The sequence below is a fragment of the Mesoplodon mirus genome, assembly GCF_964341445.2.
Source record: "Mesoplodon mirus genome assembly, chromosome: 19".
Lineage (NCBI taxonomy): Eukaryota > Metazoa > Chordata > Mammalia > Artiodactyla > Ziphiidae > Mesoplodon > Mesoplodon mirus.
In genome coordinates, this window is record NC_138995.1 from 58,405,999 (window position 1) to 58,429,158 (window position 23,160).

At 47.1% G+C, this 23,160-nt stretch overlaps 1 protein-coding gene across 2 annotated transcripts in view; it reads left to right on the top strand.

Moving 5' to 3' along the window:
• The window catches only part of TRPM4 (transient receptor potential cation channel subfamily M member 4), a 35,511-nt gene that overhangs the window by 276 nt on the left and 12,075 nt on the right, over positions 1 to 23,160 (top strand). For both annotated transcript variants that reach the window (XM_082605725.1, XM_082605726.1), the window contains exons 2-16: positions 163 to 230; positions 4,156 to 4,330; positions 4,685 to 4,865; positions 5,061 to 5,224; positions 5,428 to 5,611; positions 9,854 to 9,915; positions 10,069 to 10,254; positions 10,595 to 10,694; positions 13,211 to 13,323; positions 13,694 to 14,026; positions 14,205 to 14,339; positions 18,253 to 18,382; positions 18,558 to 18,703; positions 19,810 to 19,922; positions 20,283 to 20,360. In XM_082605725.1, the coding sequence (XP_082461851.1) occupies positions 163 to 230; positions 4,156 to 4,330; positions 4,685 to 4,865; positions 5,061 to 5,224; positions 5,428 to 5,611; positions 9,854 to 9,915; positions 10,069 to 10,254; positions 10,595 to 10,694; positions 13,211 to 13,323; positions 13,694 to 14,026; positions 14,205 to 14,339; positions 18,253 to 18,382; positions 18,558 to 18,703; positions 19,810 to 19,922; positions 20,283 to 20,360 (2,168 nt within the window). The remainder of the gene's footprint in view (positions 1 to 162; positions 231 to 4,155; positions 4,331 to 4,684; positions 4,866 to 5,060; positions 5,225 to 5,427; positions 5,612 to 9,853; positions 9,916 to 10,068; positions 10,255 to 10,594; positions 10,695 to 13,210; positions 13,324 to 13,693; positions 14,027 to 14,204; positions 14,340 to 18,252; positions 18,383 to 18,557; positions 18,704 to 19,809; positions 19,923 to 20,282; positions 20,361 to 23,160) is intronic.

Genomic DNA, 23,160 nt, shown 5'->3' on the forward strand with positions numbered 1-23,160 from the left:
CGGATTGGTGAGGGGGTTGGGGGGGGGTCGAGTCTCCTGAGTCTGGGAGAGGAGGGCACTGGGGTCCCGGACTCCTGGGTCTCCTGCTAGGGCGCGGGTGGGTCACTCCGTGACTTAAGACCGAACTGGATCCACCCCACCACTCCTTGCTCCTGTCTCCAGAGCTGGATCCCCAAGATCTTCAAGAAGAAGACGTGCACGACTTTCATCGTTGACCCCACAGATGCGGGGTGAGGAGTTCGCCCCGGGGACAGACCCCAGAGTGTCCCGGGTCCGCTGACCCCGCCCACCGCGGACCCCGCCTTTCGGTTCCTTCCCTTCCCCAGTCTCGTCAGAGCCGATACTCCCAAGGGCGTTCCCTGGTGGCTCTCTACCTCGGGGAGGGCTTGGGTCAGTCTGCAAACACTTCCAATTTCCCATCCTCCCGCTCAGGTTCAGTGTTCAAGCCCCGGGGCTGGGTTCTGTTTTTTTCCCTCCCCGTGTCCCTTCTGTGTGTCTCTGCCTCCTGGTGTCACTTTCTCTGTCTTTCTTTCTTGGCTGTCTCTGTTTCATTCATTCACTTGTTCATTCCTCCAAGAAACTCTCACTCAGCACTTCCAAGGGGGCATGATTTTCAAGAGCAAAGGCCCTGCCAGGGTTCAGATTTCAGCTGGGACACATGCTGTGTGGCTTCGGGCAAATCATTTCACTTCTCTGGGCCTCATCTATCATCTGGGCTTAAAAACAGGCTCTATTTCCTGCGGATAATGTGAGAATTAAACAAGTTACTGCTTGTGATATTTCTGAAACAGTGCCCAGGACATAGTAATCACTGGAAAATATGTCCATAGGAATCACCGGAAGGTAGCAATTACTAGCATGTGTAAGGCCTGTGCTTGTGCTGGGTGGCTGGGGGGTGGGGAGTGGCCACCCTTAGGGACTCCTGGCCTTCAGTGATGGTCTCTCAAGTGGGTTCTGGCTTTCTAGTGTCCTCAAGGCAATCTTTGGGGTATGGGAAATGTCAACGTTCCTAATTTAGTGTGTGTTTTATTATGACTATATTAGTGCAGGATGGATTGAATTATGTATAAATAAACATATATTATTTGGGGGTGAGTGCTCAAAAATTTTTACTGATGGAAAGGGCGGTCAAGGAAGTTTAGGAACCTCTGGTCTGGTGGGAGGAAGATGATTCTAGGGCAAGGAGATGGGAGCTGCAAAGGACAAGCCACTGGGCCCAGTGGGAGCCAAGAGGAGGCATCTGGTTAAGTCCGGGGAGGGGATACAGGGTGTCACCAATGGCTTCTGTAGGAGGAGGGGCTAATGAGGTGACATTGGAAAGTGATAAAGTTGGAGTTTGACACTTGAAGGTGGGTTGGATTCCAGGAGTGGGAACAGCAAGTATAAATTGCCCCTATTGACGATGTGGCTTGCAAATGGGGGCAGAGTTCAAGGTGCAGGGAGCATCTGACAGAGGATATCAAACCGGAAGGCAGGGCCAGAAGTCACACAGCCTCAAATGTCACCCCGAGGGGTTGGGACCGTGTCTTGGTGTTCTGGGGAGCCATGGGAGGGGCAGGGTCAGCTCTGGGTGTGGAAAGATGCTTTGAGGGCCACGTGAGGATGAATGGGAGTTCAGGAAGCTGGGGAAGAGGCTGGGCAAGGGGCAGGTGGGAGGAGAACAGGCCTGAGGCAGGCCAGGGCTGAGGGGACACAGAGAGGTGGGGACGGGGCAAAGATTCAGGGGCAGGAGCTTGGGGACCGATGGATTTGCAGAGTGAGAGGGGAGAGGGGAGGATGGGCCCAGACATCTGGTCTGGGACCTGGTAAACAGTGAGCTTGTTCCCGAGATGGGAACCCAGGTGCATGAGTACGTTTGGGAAATGTCGCCCAACTCAGAGTGGGATTTCATGTGTGGGAAGGGCCTGGGGGAGCCAGGAGCGTTGCAAACCTGGCTCAGGGACTCAGGAAAAGTCTGTGACTTCCATCCAAGATTTGAGAAGTCCTAGCTGTAGGTGGTAATGGAAACCGTGGAAGTAGGATGGGGGGAAGAAAGTGTAAAATCAGAGGAGATTGCAAACTGGCAATTCTATGGCCGATGTTTTCTTTTTTTTCTTCCACGGAAGAGGATTGCTAAAAACTTGTCTCTGAATGCTTCAAGACAGACATGCTGCCTCAAGTCAGCACAGCCTCCGGCACATCCACTTATAATTTTCCACCTGATGCTTCTTGCTCTTACGTTACCTGCCTGGCCCTTGGAGGCATTGAGTTTGAGAGCCATGTAGGGAAGGCACGTGGTCCTGGCTCTGGGGAACACCTACACTCAAGGGAGGCACAGAGGAAGAGAAAGCCACAGATGAGGCAGAGACAGAGCAGCCAGGGGAACGGGTGTGCTCTGCCAAGGAAAAGGTTTTCTAGAATCAGCCGTTTAGCTATGACCAGTGCTACTTTGTCTGAGTCAGATGAGACCTGAATGAAAGCCATTGTATTCGGGGATGTGCAGGTAATTGCTGATTTTATCGGGAACAATTTCGGTTTCAGTGGCCACACAGAGAAAGGGGGCTAGGAGATGAGACGGACAGAGAGGGAGTCTGCCAGTGCTGTCTACCAGAATTTTCTGCAATGGTGAAAATGTTCTATATCCACATCCAATATGGCAGCCACTGGCCATATGTGGCTCCTGATCACTTGAAATGTGGCCAGAGCAACTGAATTTTTAGTTGTATTTAATTTTAATTTATTTGAATATAAGGAGCACGGTGTGGCTAGAGGCTACTGTACTGGACAGTTCAGGTTCTGGAACATTCCATGAAGAAATTTTGCCGGGAAGGGCTCGTGGGAAGTAGATGGACAGGAATGAGGGGCATCCAGGGACAGGGTTGAGATGGGTGAAAGGATCAAGTGGGTAAACTGAGGCATGCCAGGACCTTGGAGGTAGACTCAGGAAGAGAGAGGGGTGTATCCTATAGTTCTCACTGTGCCAGGAGCTGGTGTATTCTGTTTGGATTTGTTGGCCATTCTTTTAGTGACTTTACAACTCTTGTCAAATCCATGGACCACCTGTGCTATTCTTTCCATAAAATTATTCCTTAAATCATGGCTCACTCTGTTTACATAAATGCAGGTCTCCCCCGATATTTGAATCCCTTCTGGAATCAGGGACCAAAGAGATTTAGATACATTTTCAAATAAATCCCTCATCTCCCAAACCCATGTTGCTTGCTGTTTTTAAACTCAGGTGCCAATCCCATTAGGTAACAAGGGATACTTGCGTATTTATTTAGGGGGAAAAAAGTTTCACATGTGATCACCATAAATGCAAAATCTGTTCCATTTGCCACAAAGAGAAAGAAACAAGCCATAAAAGACAATCACAATGAAAACCAAATAAAAAGTACTTACCGTCTAAATGGATGCTGTTGCCAGCCCAGTTTTCTGAGCCTGAGGCCAGCTTTTCTCTGTTAAAAAGAAAAAGTAAAGAGTTAGGCATTAAAAATATTCTAGCACCCAGCTGATCCTCTCTCCTTGACAGTAATCAGGAGAGCTCAAAAAGGAACGACTTTCTCACTGTGTTGTTCAAGGTTATTTAAAGCTCTGTGTGGAGTTCACGGAGACTGGATCTGGTATGCGGCCCCCATTTTAGGAAATGTGTTATTTCATTGGCCCCTCGTAGTTCTATGACGTAGGCTGTGCTATCATTGTCTTTCCATTTGAGGTGGAAATTTAGGCTCAGAGAGATGAAGCTACTTGCTCAAAGTCACACAGCTGCCTTGGCCTCTACTGCATGCGTGCTCTGTGATCACTCTCTCGATTTTCCTTTTCATGTGAATATCATCTGTTTGAACTGGGGGCAGCAAGGACATCCCCGATGGCCCCCTGCACTTTTCCACTTCAGGCCCTGAAGGCAACAGTGAGTGTAGGGTCTGGTAGGTAGACCTCCCTGCTCAGGTGCTCTTGAGCCACTGTGGCTTCCTGCTGGTGGGTGAGGTGACTGTGGTTGTTCTGCCCCGGTCTCTCCCTCAGGCTGGTCAGAACCATGGAGGGCCAGTGCCAGGGTCAGTATGGACGGTGAACTCCTCTGGAGGGAGATGCAGAAATATGGACATTTCTACAGGATGCTTGGGGTCGGTGCGGACACCTCTGGGCTTCATCCTTCTCCTTCCCCTCCCCCCTCAGGGGGACCTTGTGCCAGTGTGGGCAACCCCGGTGTGCCCACCCATCAGTGGCTGTGGAGGATGCATTCGGGGCAGCCGTGGTGACCGTATGGGACAGTGACTTGCACACCACGGAGAAGCCCACAGATGCCTTCGGAGACCTGGACTTCCTGGGTGCCGGCCGCAAGGCCAGCAATGTGAGGCTTGCATGTCTGGGCAGGGCCAGGGTTGACCAGTGGGGCTGCATGCCTCAGGGGCTCCCGGAGCCAGGGTCTGGGGGTGTCCCAGCTGAACGCTGTGTCTCCCCATTTGCCCATCCCTATCTTCACCTCTCCTGGATCCCTGTCCCCTCCACCCCTGTCTGTCTTTTCTAAGCCTGTCCCCCTCTCTCTGAGTCTCTGTCCTCCTCTCTCTGGGTCTCCATCCCTCCCCTCTGGGTCTCTGTCCCCGTCCCCCCTCCCCCCATCTCTGTGCTCCTCTCTCTGCATCTCTGTCCCTTTCTCTCTGTCTCTGTCCCCCTCCCTGTGTCCCTTCCTCTTGTGTGTCCACAGTTCCTCCGGCTCTCTGACCGCACGGATCCAGCTACAGTTTATAATCTGGTCACAAACTTATGGGGCTTCCAGGCCCCGAACCTGGTGGTGTCAGTGCTGGGGGGATCGGGGGGCCCCACCCTCCAGACTTGGCTGCAGGACCTGCTGCGACGCGGGCTGGTGAGGGCTGCCCAGAACACAGGTGACTGAGGGTGGGCATCTGCCTCCTGGGCCGGGGCCGACTGCCCCCCCCATCTCCCCCACTTCCCTGGAATTCTGTCTTTCCCCACTCCCGTCTTTGTGTGGGGGGTTTTGTCTCACTCTCTAGTCTCTCTCTCTCTGTCTCTGCACGCCTGTGTGTCTCTGGACCTCACCACCAGTCTGTGTCGCTGTGTAGGGGCCTGGATTGTCACCGGAGGGCTGCACAAGGGCATTGGACGGCATGTGGGTGTGGCTGTGCGGGACCACCAGACGGCCAGGACTGGTGGCAACAAGGTGGTGGCCATGGGCGTGGCCCCCTGGGGTGTGGTTCGGAACAGAGACACCCTCATCAACCCCAAGGTGGGACCCAGGGTCTTGGACAAGGAGGGGGCTGGGGGCCAGGAGTCTGGGGTCTGAGGGGGGAGGGGTGGGGGGCCTGGACTCCTGGGTATGAGGGAGGAGGGGCTGGGGACCTGTAGTCCTGGGTCTGAGAGAGGAACAACTGGTGTCTGTCCTCTTGGCCCTGATGGAAAGACTCCCTGGTCTGGCCACTTGTCCCCCAGGGCTCATTTCCTGCGAGGTACAGGTGGCACGGTGACCCCGAGGATGGGGTCCAGTTTCCTCTTGACTACAACTATTCGGCCTTCCTCCTGGTGGACGACGGCACCCACGGCCGCCTGGGCGGCGAGAACCGCTTCCGCTTGGGCTTCGAGTCCTACCTTGCCCAACAGAAGACGGGCGTGGGAGGTGAGTGGCTCCTTCCACTGGGGATTCACAGCCCAAGGCTCAGGATCCCAGTGGTCAGATCTGGTAGGAATTTGGGGGTTGCGGCCGGGGGAGTTTCCTGTGGTCAAGTGCCTTCTCCCATCATTTGCTGTGTTTGAAAAAATCATTATCTTGAAATCTACAATGCCGAAAGGTGGACAGCTTGATGAATTTTTAACAAACTGAACCCTCTTATGCAGCCAGCACCCAGATCAAGAAACAGAATAATACCAGCCCCCAGAAGCCTTCTGCCCACACCCAAGAGCCACCCTATCCTGCTTGTCACAGCATAGAGTAATTCTGACCGTGTTTCATATGAATACAGTCACACCAACCCCATGTTTTAAATTCTGCCTTCTCATATTCGACATTATTCATCCATATCACTGCATGAACTGTAGTTTGTAAATAACCCATGGATCAAAGAAGGAAACAAAAAGCTAGAAAATATTTTGAACTGAATGATACTGATGGTATGACATACCTACACTGTGGGGATGCAGCCAATGCAGTCGTCAGAGGGAAACCTGTAGCCTTAAAGGCTTATCTAAAACGATCAATGATTTAAGTCTCCAATTATAAAAAATCCTAGAAACAGAAGAGCAAATCAAATCTAGAGAAAGTAGAAGCAAGGATATAATAAAGACAGGGCAGAAATCACTAAAACAGAAAGAAATGGCCAATGTAGAAAGTCAACTAAACAGGAACCTGCTTCTTTATAAACATTTCCTGTATTTTAAAAAGTGGCCATTGGGGCTTCCCTGGTGGCGCAGCGGTTGAGAGTCCGCCTGCCGATGCAGGGGACACGGGTTTGTGCCCCTGTCCGGGAAGATCCCACGTGCCGCGGAGTGGCTGGGCCCGTGAGCTATGGCCACTGAGCCTGCGCGTCCGGAGCCTGTGCTCCGCAACGGGAGTGGCCACAACAGTGAGAGGCCTGTGTACCGCAAAAAAAAAAAAAAATAGTGGCCATTTAATTCTTTTTTTTTTTAAGTATTTATTTATTTTTGGCTGCGTTGGGTCTTCGTTGCTGTGTGTGGGCTTTCTCTAGCTGTGGCGAGCAGGGGCTACGCTTCTTTGAGGTGTGCGGGCTTCTCATCGCGGTGGCTTCTCTTGTTGCGGAGCACGGGCTCTAGGTGCGTGGGCTTCAGTAATTGCGGCATGAGGGCTCAGTAGTTGTGGCTTGTGGACTCTAGAGTGCAGGCTCAGTAGTGTGGCGCACCGGCTTAGTTGCTCCACGGCATGTGGGATCTTCCCGGACCAGTGATCGAACCTGTTTCTTCACCACTGCACCACCAGAGAAGTCCCCCATTTAATTCTTAAACTTTACTTAGCTTTTCAGCAACTTTAATCTTATTTTTAAAATTATCTTTTTGGGGTGTAAACTGACTTTTTTGGGGTGTATAATTCTGTGCGTTTAGGCATATGTAGAGCTTCATGTCCACAGTCAGGACATAGACCTGTTACCGTGAAGGCATTCCTTTTGTACCCAGCCCCTGGCAGCCACTGATTTGTTTTCCATCACTCTAGTCTTCTCTTTTCCAGAAGATAAATACATGGAATAATATAATACATGACCTTTTGAGACTGGCTTCTTTCACTCAACATAATATTTTATGGCAGCTTTAATATGTGTTTATTGGAACTAATCAAACCATGCGAAGGTATATAAGGAAATTCATATCATTGCCTGAATTGTAGTTTGTAAATAACCCACTGGTCAAAGAAGAAAAAAAAAAAAAAAAAAAGACATTAGCAAATTCCCTTCCCAGCTCCGATCCCTTCTATTGGAGTAATCTGTGTTATATGGTTTGGAGTTAATCCTTTTATATCTTTGTCTATGCTTATAAAATCCTATGCTCAGTGGTGTTCCTTTCTCTCTTTTGTACTATACATATACATATCACTTTCTTATAACCATCCCTTTTAGATACAAACTTCTCTATCTTGTATCTCCTTTTAATAGTTGCATGATATTCGTTGGTAATGGTTGTACCATCTGTTATTTAAATTTTTCTCAATTGGTGGATACTTAAAGTGCTATCAGCGTTTGGCATTACAAACAATGATAAATAAATATCTTTGTATGAACATCCATAATTCCATCCAGGTGTTTTAAATTCTATACAGTAGATCCCCCAAGTGAGATTGCTCTGTGTGTATACTAATAAGATGTACTAGATAACTTTCTAAAAGTGTGTAGCAGTTTTCACTCTCATCGAAAATGTGTGAGTTTCCTTTTCTGTCCAGTCTTAACCAGCTCTGGATACTCTTGGTTTAAATTTTTTTTTTTTTTTTGCAAATTTGATGGGTAAAAAGTGACATGCCACTTTTCATTTGATTTTTTAATTTAAAAAGATTAAAAGATATATTAAAAGATATTAAAAGATATAAACATATATTTTGTTGGCCAATCAGATTTCCTCAATTATGAATTGTCTATTCATATTCTTTGCACATTTTTGAATTGGGTTATTTCTTTCTTGTCTTTTTGTAAGAATTCTTTGTATCCTGTCCTTAGTAACGTTTTGACTGTTAGATGTAAAATTTTTAAAAGATACTTTAATTATGGTGTCTACTTCCATAAAAATTCTATCATTTTTATGTGGTTAGATATATTTGTTGTTCCTTTTATAGCCCCTTGGTTTCCCTTGGTTTTTTAGGAGGGTCCATTTCATTCCAATGCTATACAAATATTCTAAGTCTTATTTTTTAATATCTTATATTTTTATGTTTACACTTTTAATCCATCTGGAAATGAGTTTTAGGTGTTTTGAGATAGGGAGTCTACATTTTTTTCTTCCAAATGGGAAGCCACGTTTTCTTCATGTCCATTTAATAAATAAACCATCTTTTTCCAGCTAAATTGAAATGCCACTTAAGTTGTATATTCAGTTCCTTTATATGTTGAACTATTTCTGAACATTTTCCTCTTCTACCTCTCTATTTATTCCTGTGCCAAAAATATATTTTGTTTGGGACTTCCCTGGTGGTCCAGTGGTTAAGACTCTGCGTGTCCAGTGCAGGGGGTGCAGCTTCAATCCCTGGTCAGGGAACTAAGATCCGACATGCTGTGCAGTGCGGCCAAAAAAAAAAAAATTATATACATATATATATATATATATATATATATATATATATATATATATTGTTCCTGTTGTTGTTGTTTACAGCAGTTTAAAGACGTTTGAATATATATTAGGGAAAGTTTCTCCCTACTGTCATTTCTCAAAAATTTCTTAACTCCTCTGATATTAATTCTTTCATATGAATTTTAAAATTATTTTGTTCCATTAAGAAAAACACAGGAAAACACTGCCAACCTCCTCCTACCTCCCTCTTTCTCCAAACTGCATTGAATTTATGTGTTACTTTGTGACAGGTTAACATGGTATTTGTTTTTCCATTTATTCAGGCCTTGTCCTTATATAAGGTTTATCAATTTCCTTATAAAAATATTATACCTTTCTGTATGAATTAATTCCCAGGTATTTTATCATTCTGTGAAAACATGGATAAGATACATATTATAATAGTTGTAGAAAAGTTTTTTATTTTTGTGTATTTTTCTTGTATTAATCCTCTTAACCAAATTCTCTTATTAATATTTAGTTATTTTGAGTGGAGTCTCTCCGATTTTCTGAGAATATAAATCATCTTTCCTTCAAATAGATACCTTTGTCTCTTCCAGCTTAAAAAACATATATACAAGTTTTCATTCCAATTACTTCATTTTCTTGCATTGTTACATTAGCTCAAAACTCCCAGATAAGTGTGAATAGTAGTAATGTTGTTTCAGTTCTTATTTTATTGGGAATAGAGTTCGTAAAAAACTTATATGAGTTTGCTATTGGGCTTTGGTAAATATCTTTATTGTATTTGGATAGTCCTTTCTATTCCTTATTTCCTTTATTTTCTATTTGCACTTTCATCCTCTCCTGGCTGCTGGATGGTTAATCAGTTATAGGATTGACTCATGCCTCATTCGGGAACCCAGGAGTCCAGGCTCCCAGCCCTCTCCTCCCTTGAGAAGCTGAACATTACTGTCTTCAAGATCTGGCCCCTCCCAACATCCTCAAAGGCATGACAGTTCTCATGAGCCTCGGGACAGAGGATTAGGCAGAAGCCAGCGTTTGCCCTGGGGACTCCTGGGAAATGTGGTTCTCTCCCATCGCTGACAGAGGCTGATGGGAGGTGACCAAGCCCTGTGCTCTCTTCTCTCCTCAGGGACTGGAATTGACATCCCTGTCCTCCTTCTCTTGATTGATGGTGATGAAAAGATGTTGAAGGTATAAGGGCCCAGGTGCCTGGGTCTAAGGGGGGGGGGGCAGTAGCCGGGGGCTGTACTCCTGGGTCCTAGGGGAGGAGGGGGCTGGGAATCTAGACTCCAGGAGGTGTGAATACTTTCCTTCCCTAACCTGACTCCCCGTTTTGTCCTGTAGCGGATAGAGAACGCCACCCAGGCTCAGCTCCCCTGCCTCCTGGTGGCCGGGTCTGGGGGAGCTGCAGACTGCCTGGCAGAGATCCACACTCTGGCTCCAGGGAGTGCAGGAGGCAGGCGATGTGAAGCCCAAGATGTGATTAAACGTTTCTTCCCCAAAGGGGACCCTGAGGTCCTACAGGCCCAGGTATGATATTGGGGGCCCAACTCTGGAACCTGAGATGGGAGGGAGCTGGGAACCTGGGTTCCTGGGTCTTGAGAGGTGAGGATGCTGAGGATTTGGAGTCCTGGATCCAAGGGAAGGGGAATGGGGGCCCAGCCTCATGGATATGAGGGAGGAAAGGCTGGGAGCCTGGACTCCTGGGTCTAAGGGAGGAGAGGCCTGGGGACCTGGATCCCCCCTAGGTTCTGGGAGTAGAGGGTGCTAGGCACCTAGACTACTGGGTCCTGCAGGGGAATGTTCTCCTATATCTCTGTGGACAGGGCCAGGGAGTTGGGTGTGGGTTGCAAAATTTGGTATTCTGCAGGTGGAGAGGATCATGACTCGGCAGGAGCTGCTGACAGTCTATTCAACTGATGATGGCCCTGAGGAATTTGAGACCATTGTTTTGAAGGCCCTTGTCAAGGGTAAGGCTTGGAGTCCCAAACTTCCTCCATTGTCAGCTCAACTTTGGAAACCTCTCTTGGCCTCGGTACTTTATCCATCCTCTCTAATCTAAATTGTGCCCCCTTTTTATCTTTTTCCTTTTATCATTGCCTTTTGGGGCTTTGCATGGTGCTATTTGGACAATTTTCCCAAGATACTTTCATTATGTTCCAAAGTTGCTTTCCTTCTGTTGTATCCGTCCACCCATCCTTTCATCCTTTATCCATCCAGCCAGCCATATGTACATTGATCTTTCCATCTACCCATTATTCCATTCATCCTTCATTCTTCCATCCATCCAATCATCCATCCATCTTGCCATCCACCCATCCTTCTACCAGTTTATTCACACATCTAGTAACAATTCCATCCACTCATCGTTCTTCCATCCATTCATCTTTCATCTATCCATCCATCCATCCTTCCATCTATCCACCCACTCACCCTTTCTACTTTTCCTATATGCCTCCAATATGTTTTAAGTCCTGAGGGGTGGTGGAGTCAGAGAAAAACCAGAGTGCTGTCTCCCAGCAAGGAACTCCTGATATTTCACTAGAGGAATGAATGATGAAAACCAAGGTAGGGAGCATAATGGCTGCTTGGTAGAGGCTGAGGATGGAGCTCATTATTCATTTAACAAAGATTAGGCTCAGAGATAAAAGCAGATCCTACCAGGGTTGTTTGGACACAACCTTAAGTAAAATTCAAGACAAAAGCATGGGAGAGGAGATGCTGTCAGAAAGGGGAGAAAAATGGGGAGGTGGTATTTAAACTGGGCGGCCTTGAAGAGCCAGTAGAATTTGGAGTTAGTAAGATATGGAGGTGGGATAAATAAGTGATAAGGGGGATCCCCAGGGCTCTGTGGGGATGTGGGAGGGGAGGGTCACTTTTGGTGTCAGAAGAGTTTTACAGGGAAAACACCCACTTAGATAAAAACTCCCAAGAGGCATAGTGTCAATTTGTAATGCGTTCTGAGTTCCAGGTCCCCACCCCAATTTCATCTACCATGTTCTGTGGTGTGGTAGTTATTTTTGACTTTGGAATCAGATAAAACTAAAATTTGAGTATCAGCTTGGCCCCCTCTCTGCTGTGTGACTTTGAGAAAGAGACTTTCCCTCTCTGAGCCTTAGTTTCTCTCTCTGAAAAATTGAGATAATACCTGGCAGGAGTGTTGTGAGCCTCAGAGGCAGATTATGGGCAGTGCCTGGTCCCCAGGGGGAGCCTAATAAACGGGAACTCTTCTTAATATGATTCCATTTCTTGTGGGGACACATCCTATAATAGAGGATGACAGTCAGTGGGCAAATCTGATTTACTTTACAGAAGTTAACTCATCAGCCTCCTGGCAGAAAACACAGCGGCTCTCTAAGATGTGGTTTGAGGGGGTGGTGTTTTAAGTCTGTTGCCTGCAGAAGTACAAGTGATCACACTCTGCTGGGGAAACTGGAGATGGCTGGACAGTCTCAGTGTTGGCAGAGTTGAAGGGATGGGGTTTCAGCAGGTGAGGAAGGAAGGGGGAAGGGGATGAATGCTCCCTAAGAGTCTCGGAACAGCCAGGCACTGTGCTGAGCAGCTGGCACACATTATTGCCCCTGAACCTCTAACCCTTCCTGTAAGGACTGTCTCCCCAGTTTGCAGATGAAGAAACTGAGGTTCAGAGAGGGGGAAAGTGACTTGCCCAAGGTCACACGAGGTTGACTGCACACTTTTGGATCCATTAAATTATCCGATCAAATTTTTAAAGGCCACTTGTTCTTCCTTGTTCTATTTAATGACCTCCAAGGTCTTCCGAAGTCCGGCTAATGTTTACATTTTTTCTGCTACTTTTTGTCTCACAAATACTCCCAAGTGGCAGGAAACCAGAGTGACTCACATTTGCCATCATAGCCTGTGCTTTCCTGCACCGAGGCTTTTGCTCAGGCTGCTCCTGCTGCCTTGATGATTCTTTTCTCATCTTAGGTGCACACTTCCAAATCCTACTAGTCTTTCAAAAGCCCTACCTCAATGTGCATCCCCTAGGAGGCTCCCTTGGGTCTCTCCATACCTCTGTGATTGTAGCCTCCCCTGGGTCCTAATCACATTCTATGCCCTCCTCCAAGGGCACCGGTCACTCTAAGGGCAGTTATGTGGTTCTGGGACATATTTCCCGGGAATGAGCTCCTTCAGTGCAGGGACTGTATCCAATCTCTCTCCATCCCTCTTACTGCCTGGCCCGTAGCCTACCTCAGTAAATGTTAAATGAATAAATGATTCCCCTTCTTTTTCTTGGAGCCTCTCAACCACTGGTCTGAAGAGTTTTACATTCAACTCTGCCCCTCGGTTGAATGACCTTATGCTTGTAATAGCCTGACTTCTTAAGACCCCAGACTCTGCCCAACAACATTGCCTTTATACAGAGTTTAAATGTCAGGCATCTCAAGTAGAAGCAATACAGACATTCATCAGATCTTCCCAACCTCCCCTGACTTCTTGCCCCCTCTCCTTCTCACCCTTTCAGCCTGTGGGAGCTCTGAAGCCTCAGCTTACCTGGATGAGTTGCGTTTGGCTGTGGCTTGGAACCGCGTGGACATTGCCCAGAGTGAACTCTTCCGGGGGGATATCCAATGGCGGGTGAGGGGTTGGGGCCTGGCGATTGGGGATTCTGACAAAAGGGATGCATTTCCCCCACTCCCTGACTCCTTTGACATCTGGCTCTATCTTCCTTTATGGCCTGTCCAGCCTTCTCTTAATTGTCCATCCATCTCTGGTTGTCCATCTGTCCCCATCTTGTTCCCTCTCTCCCCATCCATCCATCCATCTACTTGCCCACCCATCCATCCTCTCATCCATCCCTCCACCCATCCATCACCCTGACTGTCCATCCATCCATCTGTCACTCATAGCTCTGTACCCCCACCTCTTGTCCTTAATCTCTGACCTCACCTGGCCTTCTGCCTGTCTCTGTGCTCAACTCTTCCCCCATTGATTCCACCCCCACCAGTCTTTCCACCTGGAAGCCTCCCTCATGGACGCCCTTCTGAATGACCGGCCAGAGTTCGTGCGCTTGCTCATCTCCCATGGCCTTAGCCTGGGCCACTTCCTGACCCCTACGCGCCTGGCCCAGCTCTACAACGCAGCGCCCCCCAACTCACTTATCCACAGCCTTTTGGACCAGGTGTCCCACGGCACAGGCAACAAAGGCCCAGTCTCTGAACCCTCTGCAGAGCCACAACCCCCTAAGGTGGGGCAGGTGCTGCGGATGCTGCTGGGGAAGACGTGCGCGCCGACGTTCCCTACCAGGGGCACCCATCAGGGCGATGGCAGCAGGGAGAATGTAAGGAACGGGGTGGGTGGGGGAAGCACAAAAGGGTCTGGGGGCGGGGCTATGCCAGGATGGGGCGTGGTCAGAGCACGGTGTGTGTGACTGAACGGGGTGTGGGGCTGATGGTTGGGGCGGAGTCAGGAAAGGTCTGGGGCGCAGACAACGCTCACCATGCCTTCCTCGCCTCCAGTCGTATCTGCTGTGGGACAAGGCTACCTCAGAATTTCTGCTGGAAGCCGTCCCCGGGCAGGCACCCTGGAGTGACCTGTTCCTCTGGGCACTGCTGCTCAACAGGGCTCAGATGGCCGTGTACTTCTGGGAGATGGTGAGTGCTGACTTGATCTCTGATTCTACTCGCTCCTACATTCCTGTCCTTTATTTCTACCGAACTCCAATGCTTGAGCAATAAGATTCCCTGACCTAGGATATCACCCGTCCCCCACCCCACTCCATTCTTGATATATGACCCCGAGTGCTGTTTCTTCCTCCCCGCCCCATATCATGCATTTCTTGTAACTTGCTTTCTCCATTAACAATATATATTAGGCACTTACCCTTGCTCATACATATGCATCAATCTCATCCTTTCAAAGTGGTTGCTTGTATGAGGAAGTTAGACGTTATCTGTAGCTGATGGGGATTCATTTCATCATAATTGTGCTTGCAGTTTAGATGCATTGTTGTAGTTGCAATACAGAAGGGGACAAGACTAGAGGCAAGGATGCCAGGTAGGAAGGTAAAGCTTCAGGCAGCCAAGATGGGGGCCTGAATTAAAGCTGGTGAGACATAGGTGTTGGGACACATTAGAGAAGTTTAAAAAAAAAGTCATGGTATTCGAATAGGATCAAAAATAGACCCTATCTTTATGTCAAAGAAATATCTTGACAGGAGTTCTTCAGCCCTGGGTTATTTTCAGCCCATTCAGTCATTGGTTAAAAATAACTAGATTTTTTTTAATTGAGATAAATACTCATCAGTGTTGTAGCATGTATTAGAACATCCTTCCTTTTTAAGGTTGAATTATATTCCATTGTATGGATATACTACATTTTCTTTATCCATTCATCTGTTGATGGACATGTGGGTTGTTTTGACCTTTTGGCTATTGTGAATAATACCTGCTATGATTAGTGTACAAATATCTGTTTGAGTCCCTGCTTTCAATTGTTTTGAGGACATATCTAAGAGTGGAATTGCTGGACCATATGGTAATTCTAGGTTTAATTGTTTGAGGAACTGCCATACTATTTTCCACAGTAGTGGTACTACTTAAATTTCCACCAGCAATGCACAAGTGTTCCAATTTCTCCACATTTTCACCAACACTTGTTCTTTATTTTTCTCTTTTCCTTCCTCTCTCTCTCTTTCTTTCTTTTTTATAATTGCCATCCTAATGTGTGTGATCTCACCTTGGGTTTTTTTTTTTTTTTTTTTTTTATATATATACTTGGCTGCACCAGGTCTTAGTTGCGGCACGTGGGATCTTGGTTGTGGCATGCAGGCTCTTGGTTGTGGCATTCAGAATCTAGTTCCCTGACCAGGGATCAAACCCAGGCCCCCTGCATTGGGAGCTTGGAGTCTTAACCACTGGACCACCAGGGAAGTCCCTCTCACTTTTCTTTTTTAAGTTTTATTTTTATTTATTTATTTTATTTGTTTATTATTTTTGGCTGCGTTGGGTCTTCGTTGCTGTGCATGGGCTTTCTCTAGTTGTGGCGAGCAGGGGCTACTCTTCGTTGCAGTGCGCGGGCTTCTCATTGCAGTGGCTTCTCTTGTTGCAGAGCACGGGCTTCGGTAGTTGTGGTGCGTGAGCTCAGTAGTTGTGGCTTGCAGGCTCGGTAGTTGTGGCGCACGGGCTTAGTTGCTCCGCGGCATGTGGGATCTTCCCGGACCAGGGCTCGAACCCGTGTCCCCTGCATTGGTAGGCAGATTCTTAACCATTGCGCCACCAGGGAAGCCCTCTCACTTGGTATTGATTTTCATTTTCTTAATGATTAGTGAGGTTGAGAATCTTTTCATGTGCTTATCGGCCATCTATCTTTCTTAAGAGAAATGTCTATTCAAGTCTTTGCCCATTTTTTAATTGACTCTTTGGTCTTTTTTGTTAATGAGTTTAAAGAATCCTTTATATGTTCTGGGTATTAATCCCTTATTAGATAGATGATTTGCAAATACATTCTCTCTCTCTGTGGACTGTCTTTTCCTTTTGTTGATAATGCCCTTTGATGCACAAAAGTATTACATTTTGATGAAGTCCCATTGGTCTTTTTTTTTCCTTTGTTTTCTTGTGCTTTTGGTGTCATATCTAAGTAACCATTGCCAAATCCAAGATCATGAAGTTTTATCCCTATGTTTCCTTCTAAGAGTTTTATAGTTTTATAACTATTATATATATAATTATTTAACCCTACATGTTAATCTTATTGAGATTCCTTAATATGATGAGTCACTTCTGTCTTGCTGATTTTAAAATTCTTTCTTTGTTTTTGGCTTTCAGTAATTTGATTATAATGTTTTGTAGTGTGGATCTCTTTGAATTTATCCTACTTGGAGTTTCTTCATCTTTTTGGACGTACAGATTCATGTATTTCATCAGATTGGGGAAGTTTTAGTATGTTATATCCTCAAATATTCTTTCTGTCCCTTTCTCTTTGTCCTCTCCTTTTGGGACTCCCATTATGCATATGTTGGTATGGTTGATGGTGTCCCACAGATCTCTTAGGGTCTGTTTATTTTTCTTCATTCTTTTTCCTTTCTGCACCTCAAACTGGATAATCGCAATTGACCTATCTTCAAGTTTACAAATTCTTTCTTCTGTCTCCTCAAAGCTGCTCTTAAGCCCTTTAAATGAATTTTTCATTTCTGTTATTGCACTTTTCAGCTCCAGAATTTCTATTTGGTTCCTTTTATTTATTTATTTATTTATTTATTTATTTATGGCTGCATTGGGTCTTTGTTGCTGCGTGAAGGCTTTCTCTAGTGGCCAGCGGAGGCTACTCTTCATTGCAGTGCACGGGCTTCTCATTGCGGTAGCTTCTCTTGTTGCAGAGCACAGGTTCTAGGGGTGTGGGCTTCAGTAGTTGTGGCACACGGGCTCAGTAGTTGTGACTCATGGGCTCTGGAGCACAGGCTCAGTAGTTGTGGCACATGGGCTTAGTTGCTTCGTGGCATGTGGGATCTTCCTGGACCAGGGCTCAAACCCATGTCCCTTGCATTAGAAGGCGGATTCTTAACCACTGCACCACCAAGGAAGTCCCTCGTTCCTTTTTATAATTTCTATATCTTTATTTCTATTCTCTATTTGCTGACACATCATTCTCCTGGCTTCCTTTAGCTCTTTGTTCATAATTTCCTTTAGCTTTTTGAGCATATTTAAGACAGTTGATTTAAAGTCTTTCTCTAGTAAATCCAGTGGCTAAGTTTCCTAATTTCTTTTGTCCTGTGAATGGGTCATACTTTTTTGTTTCTTTGCATGCCTCATAATTTTTTTTGTTGTTGTTGAAAACAGGACATTTTGAATATTATAATATGGCAACTTTGGAAATCAGCTTAACTCCTTCCTTCAGGGGTTGTTGTTGCTGCTTGTTGTGGGTGGTTGTTGTTTGTTTAGTGACTTTCCTAAGCTATTTTTGTAAAGTCTGTATTCTTCGTCATGTACGGCCACTGAAATCCCATTCTGTTAGCTTAGTGGTCAGCTAGTGACTTGACAGAGATTCCCTTAAATGCACAGGGGTGGGGGAATAAAGCTCTTCCACTTTGCAGGTTAGCTCTTTGTGGAGCTGTCTTTCAACACTTAGGCAGGCTGTTTACAATTTGGCTTTAGCCTTCACTGCCTGCTTTTGCTGAGCCTAAAGGTCAGCCAGAGGTGAAAGCTTAGGGCTTTCCACAGTCTTTTCTGAGCATGCATCCAGTCTTGGTCATGTTTGTAGCCTTCTAGATTTCCTGGTACATGTAGGAGCTTTTTATTTTGTTGCTTTATTTTTACTTCTTTATTTATTTGGCTGTGCTGCGTGGCATGCGGGATGTTAGCTCCGCCACCAGGGATCGAACCCGTGCTTCCTGCAGTGGAAGCTCAGAGTCCTAACCACTGGACCACCAGGGAATTCCCCATAGGAGCTTTTAAAACCCCTTACTCCCACAAGCATCTCCTTCCCCAGCTGCTTCCCTCTTCTCTCCTAAGCTGTTCAGAGTATCTATTGCTTGCCTCAGCTACTTGAGGCCTGTCTCTGTCTCTCCAGGGTTCCAATTCCGTGGCCTCAGCTCTTGGGGCCTGTTTGTTGCTGCGAGTGCTGGGGCGCCTGGAGACTGAGGCTGAGGAGGCAGCACGGAGGAAGGACCTGGCAGCCAAGTTTGAGGGGCTGGGTGTTGGTGCGTGGGGCATGGGTGCCTGGCGGGGCAGGGACAGGGAGCTGCCGTGAAGGGGGTAAAACTCCCCATTCCTCCTCTCGTCACTCCGCCTCTTCCCCTTCCATCCCCTCATCTCTTCCCTCACACCGTCTTCCTACTACTTTTCCTCCCTCTCACATACATCTCCTCCACCCAGACCTCTTTGGAAAATGCTACCGCAGCAGCGAGAAACGGGCTGCTCACCTGCTCCTTTGGCGCTGCCCACTCTGGGGGGATGCCACCTGCCTCCACCTTGCCATGCAGGCTGATGCTCGTGCCTTCTTTGCCCAGGATGGGGTACAGGTGAGCATCTGATACACCAACATCCCAAACAGTTCTCAGCTGGACTGTGGGAAGTCAGGAGGATAAGCCCCTGCCACGGTGGGCAGTCCATGGTCTTGACCAGCCTCTCCCCCTGGAGACAACCCCTCTCCAGAAAGTCTCAGCCTTCTCCTGGAAGGGTTGCTCTTCCCAAAAGAAGCCTCACACCCTGCCACAGGAAAGCCAACCTTCCCACAGCAAAGCCCACCCTCCTAAAAAGTTCTATTCCGGGAATCCCCTGGCAGTCCAGTGCTTAGGATGTGGTGCTTTCACTTCCATGGCCCAGGTTCAATCCCTGGTTAGGGAACTAAAAAAAGTTCTATTCCAGATATAGGAATATCCGGGACTTTAGTAAGAAGTCTCACCTCTCACACAAGAAGTCCTTCCCATTTCCTTAAGAGGTGTCCACTGCTAGGCTTCAACAATTACAATGGCATCACTGGACAATTACTTAGTGCTTTGGATATAGACAAACTCTGGTTTAGGAAATCCTACCCTTCCTTTGGGAAGACCTGTGTGCCCCCATAGTTGCTCCCATCCTGCTAATCCTGACATTCTGAAAACACTCTCGGTCTCCTTAATCTAAATCGGACAGGGGCAAAGAGAGTCCCATCCTCAGTACAATACAAGAAGTTTTGCTTACCCAGCAGGAAGTCCCATTTCACTTCTTGGAATGGTTTGTTGGCACTTCAAATACTTTCCCAGAGTCCTTTGTTTTGAATGGTGGTTAAACTCATGGATTGCAGCTTTTGCCTCTTCTGTAACCTTCCTGTGCTCCATCTGTGAAAAAGGAGAAAATATTAGTACCTGTCCTCCTGGAGGTGTGGTGAGGGTTAAGTGAGCTAATCTAAGTAAAGTGCTTAGCCCAGTATCTGGTATATCGTGTTAACAAATGTTGGCTGTTTAACTCTACTAAAATCTGGAACAGGTGTTCCTTGCCTTTGACTCCTTTCCCCCCACCCCCAGTAGTTATGGCCCTCACAGAGAGCATTTGCCCTGTGCTCTGGAGTGTGGCTTGATCCTTGTCTGGGGTCTTTGGAGAGGGCTGTGGGGAGATTCAGGCTCCTAATCCTCCCCACACCCCACAGTCTCTGCTGACACAGAAGTGGTGGGGGGAGATGGACAGCACCACACCCATCTGGGCCCTGGTTCTCGCCTTCTTTTGCCCCCCACTCATCTACACCAACCTCATCACCTTCAGGTCAGTCCCCTGGGGTTAGATTGGCAGGAGGAGGGGGAGAGGGGAGATCAGTCTCTACTTCCTGCTGAATTCTGGCTGCCTTTCTATTTGGTCTGTCCAGTGCTTCCCCCACCCTTGTTCATTCTCTTTCCCTCCCCCAGACTGGGAGCATGTTGTGGGAAGCAAGCTTTGGGGGTGGGTTTCTGCAGTATCTCTAGGGGCAATTCCTCTGCCCTCTGGCCATAGCTCTGGGGGGAAGGTCACATTGGGATGATACCTCTCATTCCCTGCAATGTCTCTGAGTGACTGAGTTTGGCTTGGAGAATTCCTCTCCCACCTACCCTCCCCCTATTTCTCACTCTGTGTGTCCCTCCATGCCAGGAAGCCAGATGAGGAGCCCATGCAGAAGGACCTGGCATTTGACACGGACAGGGGCGTCAGTGGGGAAGGGCCTGGCAAGTGAGTGAAGCACCAGCACTGGGCGGGGGTAGGGGGCACCCTAGGCAGCTTCAGGAGCACCAGGTAATGGGAGCAAGACCAGAGGGGAGAAGTGGGGCTTCAGGAGATGATGGTTTCATGAAGCCACTGAAAATACTGGGGAAGTTTCCCAAATGCCAGGCTCAAGGCTTGGTTCAACTTTGGTTCTGCCACCAAGGAGTTCCTCACTGAAAATCAATTTGCTTCATGATACATGTATTTCTGTCTTGATAAAGCAGGTGGAATTGGGTGGATTTGGTTCATTTTAGGGATCTTTTGCCAATTTTTTTCTTTCTGACTCCAGGGCCTTTGCTCTTAATCTCTGCGCTGTGGTACCCATGAAGGTGTTTTCAAAATCAGTCCTGGGCTTCCCTGGTGGCACAGTGGTTGAGAGTCCGCCTGCTGATGCAGGGGACATGGGTTCGTGCCCCGGTCCGGGAAGATCCCACATGCCGTGGAACAGCTGGGCCCGTGAGCCATGGCCGCTGAGCCTGCGCATCCGGATCCTGTGCTCCACAACGGGAGAGGCCACAACAGTGAGAGGCCTGCGTACCACAAAAAAAAAAAAAAAAAAAAAATTAAAAAAAAATATAATGATAAATAAATAAAAATCAGTCCTAAGCAAATGAAATTGAATATTTATTAATCTTCTGTTAATTCTGCAGAGCAGAGGTGCTGGAGGACTTGGCTCTGAGTCAAGCAGAGCGGGGTTCAAATCCCGACTTTGCCTTTATAAGTGGCTTCACCCCTGACCTCAGCTTTCTTTGCTGTAAAGAGAAGGTTAGGTTGAGTAATGCTGCAATGACAAAGCATTCCAAACTCTCAGTGGGCTGGCAACAGTGAGGATTTAATTGTCATTCACGCTCCATTTTTGGGTTGTCTGTGGCTCTGTTCCACGTGGTCTCCACTTTGGGATAAGCAAACACCTCCTAGCTGAGATGTTGCTGGTCTCATAGTAGAGGGAAAAGAGACATGGCAAATCAGGTTCTGGACCTTAAAGCCTCCACTTGGAAGTGACACATGTCACTTTTGCCCACATTTCATTGGCGAAAACTAGTCATATGATAATTTCTTAGCTCTTAATTCTCCCACTGGGAGGAAACCAAAATATTTGGTCCACAGTAATACAATATACCACAATGCCTGATGGAACAGTTGGGAGGATTCATGGAGATAATGTGTATTAAATGTGCATATTGTAGTGCCTCGCACAAAGTAAGTGCTCAGTTAATGGGGACTAGCATTACTACTGCTATTATTATTATTATTATTATTTTTTTTTTTTTGCGGTACACGGGCCTCTCACTGTTGTGGCCTCTCCCGTTGCGGAGCACAGGCTCCGGACGTGCAGGCTCAGCGGCCATGGCTCACGGGCCCAGCCGCTCTGCGGCACGTGGGATCTTCCCAGACCGGGGCACGAACCCGTGTCCCCTGCATCGGCAGGCGGACTCTCAACCACTGCGCCACCAGGGAAGCCCACTACTGCTATTATTGATACACTTATTTCTTTTGTTGAATGGTGTGTGTGTGTGTGTAGGTATAAGGGTCTAAATCTATGGTAATAGAGAAACAGAGGAAGAGGCCCCATCTTTGCACCCTCCATCTCTACTTTAATCATCTGAATGGGAACAGGGAGGAACCTCAGCCCCAATATTCCAGAAGAAAAAGTGTTTCTGGTAACTGTTAGAAACATAATCAGACTGCCAGAAGTCTGTAAAACCTACCAACTGCTGTGAAACAAATCAAATTTAAATGTATTATGTATATACATATTTTTTTCTGAGACTGCACAAAGAATATGAAATATTTGTCAAGGTAGAAGAGAATACTAAGAAAAAAATTTGGACCACTGAAAAAAATTAGACAGAGGGTCCCCATGTCAGGATCCATAGGGGTATCCTTGTCTGGTGAGTTCCCAACATTTGTACCATATGATGATGACAATAGCTGAGGTTATAGAACACTTACAGTGGGCAGCCAGTGTGCTAAATTGTTTTGAAAATCAGTTCATTTAATTCTCTCAACAACCCTATGCCATAGGGTCCATTATTATCCCCATTTTACAGAAGACATAACTGAGGCATTAAGTCACCCACCTCAGATCATGTGATTGGTCAGTGGTGGAGCTGGGATTTGAAACCAGATCTTCTTGTTCCTGAATCTGTGCTTTTAGTCACTGTAGAAAGCCACCTCCCTGAGGAGCTTTGTAGGACAGATTCCTGGATGCTTCTCCTCCAGGGAAGCATCCAGGATTCTGTGTGTCTCCTGCCTGGAGGTGATTCAAGATGGCAGACTTTGGGGAGCATTCTGACCCACCACATATTTTTGTTACCAGGTCTGTTTTCTCTTATTATTGGGGAGCTAGTTCTCGTCTCTGCATCTCACTTTCTTTAGCTTTTACTGTTCTTTCTGCTTATTCTCTTTTTTTTTTTTTTTTTTTTTTTGCGGTACATGGGCCTCTCACTGTTGTGGCCTCTCCCGTTGTGGAGCACAGGCTCCGGATGCGCAGGCTCAGCGGCCGTGGCTCACGGGCTCAGCCGCTCTGCGGCATGTGGGATCCTCCCGGACAGGGGCACGAACCCACGTCCTTTGCATCGGCAGGCAAACTCTCAACCACTGCGCCACCAGGGAAGCCCCTGCTTATTCTCTTTAGAACAGCCTGAAAAAAACAAAAAAAGAACAGCCCTATTGAGACATAGTTCACATACCATTCAGTTCACCCATTTAAGGTGTACAATTTTCAGTCGTTTTCAGTATATTCACAGAGTTGTAAAATCATCAC